This window comes from Bison bison, unplaced genomic scaffold, assembly GCF_000754665.1.
Source record: "Bison bison bison isolate TAMUID 2011002044 unplaced genomic scaffold, Bison_UMD1.0 scf7180017864483, whole genome shotgun sequence".
NCBI lineage: Eukaryota > Metazoa > Chordata > Mammalia > Artiodactyla > Bovidae > Bison > Bison bison.
Window position 1 is genome coordinate 415,873 of NW_011495043.1, and position 4,378 is coordinate 420,250.

The 4,378-nt window shown below is 51.6% G+C and overlaps 1 protein-coding gene across 1 annotated transcript in view; it reads left to right on the forward strand.

Annotated features, from left to right (window-relative positions):
• The window catches only part of ZC3H12D (zinc finger CCCH-type containing 12D), a 34,874-nt gene extending 31,653 nt beyond the window's left edge, over positions 1–3,221 (forward strand). The window contains exon 7 of the mRNA XM_010862569.1: positions 3–3,221. Within this exon, the coding sequence (XP_010860871.1) occupies positions 3–320 (318 nt within the window). The 3' untranslated portion in view covers positions 321–3,221. The remainder of the gene's footprint in view (positions 1–2) is intronic.
• Positions 3,222–4,378: the final 1,157 nt, after the last annotated feature.

Genomic DNA, 4,378 nt, shown 5'->3' on the forward strand with positions numbered 1-4,378 from the left:
GCGACCGGCGCTCTCCGCGCCAGCAGCCCGGCGACCCGTGGGTCCTTCCTCCAGGCGCTGGCCAGCTCCCGGGCCGCTCGGCCTGGGCCGAGTCAGACTGGGACGACGGTGCCTTCGGGGGGCCCTTGAGGCCCGCGCCCCAGGCTGTAGCTGGCGAGGTGGACGCGCGCTCCCGGGCGCGCACCGCGCTCTGCAGTATCTTTCCGCCCCACGAGGTGGACAGCATCATGGCCCTGTTCCCCGAGCTCTCCGACGTGGCCAGGCTCATGCTCCTCATCCAGAGATTCCAAAGGTCCAGTGCGCCCGTGGGGAAGCGCTGAGGAGCTAGTGGAAGCCACCGCGTGTGATGACACAGTCTTGTCTTGTACCCTAACTGGGCTGGTGGTGGAGATCAGCCTGCTGGGCCTGCTCACCCTGTGGAGCCAGCCCCTTTTGCTTTAAAGATGGTCAGTTCCCTGGAGGAAGCCAGCTTCATCACCTTTTGTGGTGCCCATGGTGGCGCTTGATGACCTTCACTGACGACACAGGGGCTGCTGCTGCAAGTCCATGTCCTGCAGAATAAGGTTGACCTTAAGTGGCAGGAGTGATTTCTCCTGCCTGAAGACTAGGAGGCCCACTGCAGCCCCAGGGTTTTGTCCAGAGCACTCCTTGGCTGTTTTTGTCTAGCTACAACTGGGAGCCCTAAGTTGGTCACAAGATCAATTTAGTGAGTGACACCTGAAATAGAGGGAAATAGGAAATTGCAGAGCATACTCCACTTAAACAGGCTAAGTAGGAAATTCTGTTAGCTACCAGTGTGCTTGGTAGCTATATATATTCTTGGCTTCCATGGACAGAGGAGTCTGGCTGGCCCATAGGGTCGCATAGAGTGGGACATGAAGCAACTTAGCACACACACACAGCCATGTGAACTTAATGTGGTTAATGGGCAAAAGGGGGGAAACTGGTAAAAGGCCTTGGATTTCATTGCAGCAGATCAAGTTTGAAATCTGTCATCAGTTGGCCAGTGGAGATGTTGGCATCTGGAGGTTTTCATATGAGATGTTTTTAACCTCTGAGGGGAACCCAGAGTTCTAGCTTCCATGTATGGGCCCTGCTTGTCACTGTGATATTGTGTGGCTGTGCTGGTTTGTGGAGGTGTGGCGGGTCACCTGGTACCGGGCCCTCACACCCACACACACCCTACTTGACTCAGGGCTAAGTGTCCTTGTTTTTCAGCCAGCCGTCCATCATGGTAGTTTCCAGCCCAGGCCCTCTATTGCCCAAGCCTTCTGAGCCACACCTCACAGCTGAGCCCAATCCCAGTGATTTAGGACTTTTGCTCAGAAACCTCCAGGGGGATCCGAGGAGCACTCAGATGAGCCTCTCAGTCTATGAGGTTTCTTGCCACCTCAGCCATTGCTGTTTCTCCTAGCTAACTACTGCTTTGAGTTTGGGGAGGGGAGGGGAGGGCTTACCTATTTGCAATAGACAGAGATGAGGCAGTGCTGCCAGGATGCAGGCCTTGTGTCCTCTGGGGCCCTGGCAGCTCTGGGTGGCATCCACCCATTCACTCCGGGGTACCAGTCCGATTCACAGATCTTGGCTGCTTTGTTCCTGAGAAGACCGTGAGGCACCTCCCAGTGGAATTCCACCTCCCAGACCTCGGCAAGACTGCAGACTGGCAAGCACTCCCAGGGTGTCCGCTGGAGAATCTGCTTCTGTGCCCTTCAGTGTGGTCAATGCTGCCTTTAGAGATACAGAGATGATGTGTTTCCTGAGAACCCTTTCATCTTTTTAAACCAGATTCTTAGTGTGGTTTCAGTCAGCTCTCTTCCTCGCCTCTTTTTTTCCAACGAGGAAACACACAAAATTGTACCTAGTATTTTGAGACCACGGTCCTGAAGAAGACCCAGTCTTTCTAGACAAATTGGATTTCCCTCACGGTGGTTTTTGTTTTCTTTTTGACAAGACAAGCTTTCTGGTAGAGCTGCTTTTCTCTCTTCAGTCTATGTCCTGACTTGGAATTGTGTTTGCTGATATACAGTGAGGACTGTTTAAACTGCTTCCTTTGAGGACAAGTTTGAGTTTTAGTAAGCTGTAAAGCTATTTTATTTGGTTCAATGTGATTAAGGCAAGCACAAAAACATGTGAAGAAACAGCACATTTCAATGTAATCCCCTTTGGAATTTTTTCCAAAGTCTTGGTATGTCTTTGTGACACAAAACATGAGTGGGATGGGAGTGAATAAAATGTTCCTAGTTGCATAGCTGTTATTGTGTTCCAAGAATAAATCGTTTTTTTCCCCCCGCACCTGGACTCTCCATTGTCAAACTGCGTATCAGTTTCTCTTGTGGCAGCTTCCCACCTCCCCCACGCCCAGGGCTGGTTTCTCACGTTAGATACTTTGTGTGTGAAGGCTGGGGCTATGGCTGCTTTATTCAGTGTTATTTATCCCTTGCGGGAGGTGGGAGAGGGCTGGAATTCATCTTTTCAAGGAGACGCAGCAAGGCCCAAGGTGAGACGGGCCTTTGCTGGATCCTCAGCAGGCTGTTGTCGAGGACACCTGCAGAGTTCTCCATCACTTAAATCTTTGGCTCCCAGGGCTGGACCGTGTTTAACCACATGGTGTAGCTTTCCCAGAGGCCTCTAGGAGGTGATTTGAGACACAACTGCAAAATTCTGGAGGTTGAGGGGTAGAAGCAAGAGAAGCCACTCATATCAGCGTTGTTCTAGATCAAGTGAATCCCTGCTCTCAGGATTTTCCACAGAGCTTGGACGGGGAGCAAGGAGCCAACTGCCAGCGGGCATGGGTATGACTCCCTGTCTCTGGGAAAAAAAGTCTTCTGTGGGGGACAGCAGGATAGGGGAGGGGGTGAATGGAAGGGTCATTAAGGAGTGGGTGATGGAAGAATGAGCTCTGGGAACTGGAGCAATGAAGTGGAATCACAAATCCCACCAGGAGGGAATGTGACCCTGTGCAAAATTAACCTGTGAGGCATACACAAAATCAAAAAGCAGGGCTCCGTGTTTAAAAGTGACCAAGAATTTCAAGACATTGGGACTGCCCTGGTGTTCCGCCTGCCAATGTAGGGGACACAGGTTCGATCCCTGGTACGGGAACTGAGGTCCCACGTGCTGCAGGGTAACTAAGCCGGTGTGCCACGACTACTAAAGCCAGCATGCTCTAGAACCTGTGCTCTGCAACAAGAGAAGCCACTGCAATGAGAAGCTTGCACACTGCAACTAGAGCTGCTGCTGCTGCTAAGTTGCTTCAGTCGTGTCCGACTCTGTGCGACCCCATGGACGGCAGCCCACCAGGCTCCCCTGTCCCTGGGATTCTCCAGGCAAGAACACTGGAGTGGGTTGCCATTGCCTTCTCCATTGCATGAAAGTGAAAAGTAAAGTGAAGTCGCTCAGTCGTGTCCGACTCTTAGCGACCCATGGACTGCAGCCTACCAGGCTCCTCCGTCCATGGGATTTTCCAGGCAAGAGTCCTGGAGGGGGGCCATCGCAACTAGAGAGTAGTCCCCAATTGCCACACCTAGAGAAAGCTGATGAGCAGCAACGAGGACCTGGAACAGCCATAAATAAATAAGTAAATACTATATATATAAGACTTTCAAGATAGTGCCAACTAAGCATTGACACAAGCCCTCCTAATGCCCACCTCTGATGCAAGGGGCTGAAGAAGAGAAGTCGGGAGGCTTGGGCAAACCACACACTGGATCGGCCACTTGCAAGTACGTAGAAGATGTAGGTAGGGGTGGCTCTAACAGGGCAGCAAGCACGCTCATTGGTATCAGGCGAGGTGGTTTTTCACAAGCACTGCTCACAAACTTAATAATGGTGGGAGCTAGGATGGGGGCTACTATGGGGCTGACTGAAATTAGGGGCTTGAACCCTGTCAGGACTCTCTCATCTGTTTTCTTCCATATGTGGAATTATTCTCTCCATTTAAGGACTTCCCTACACAATGAAGGAGAAGGAAACGGCAACCCACTCCAGTGTTCTTGCCTGGAGAATCCCATGGACAGAGAAGCCTGGTGGGCTACAGTCCATAGAGTCACAAAGAATCGGACACGACTGAAGTGACTTAGCACATAGCACACAATGAAATCCATTCTGTTGGCAGGCAGGCACATATCCTTCTGGCTAAAGGACTCAAAAGGCAGCCTCAGAAAACTTTTGGGAAGAATTCTGATTGGTCAGGCTTGGATCATGTGTCCACCCCAACTGGTTGCCTAGAAGTTCTGCTATTGGTTCAGCTGGGCCTCAGGTTCACCTGTGGGCAGAGTGAGGGGGCACACTGATTGTCAGTTCATACCTGAATCCACATGGTTTGTGGGGAGTTGATGGAGCTGGTGAGAGCTTCCATCAAAGAAGTAGGGACAGTGTC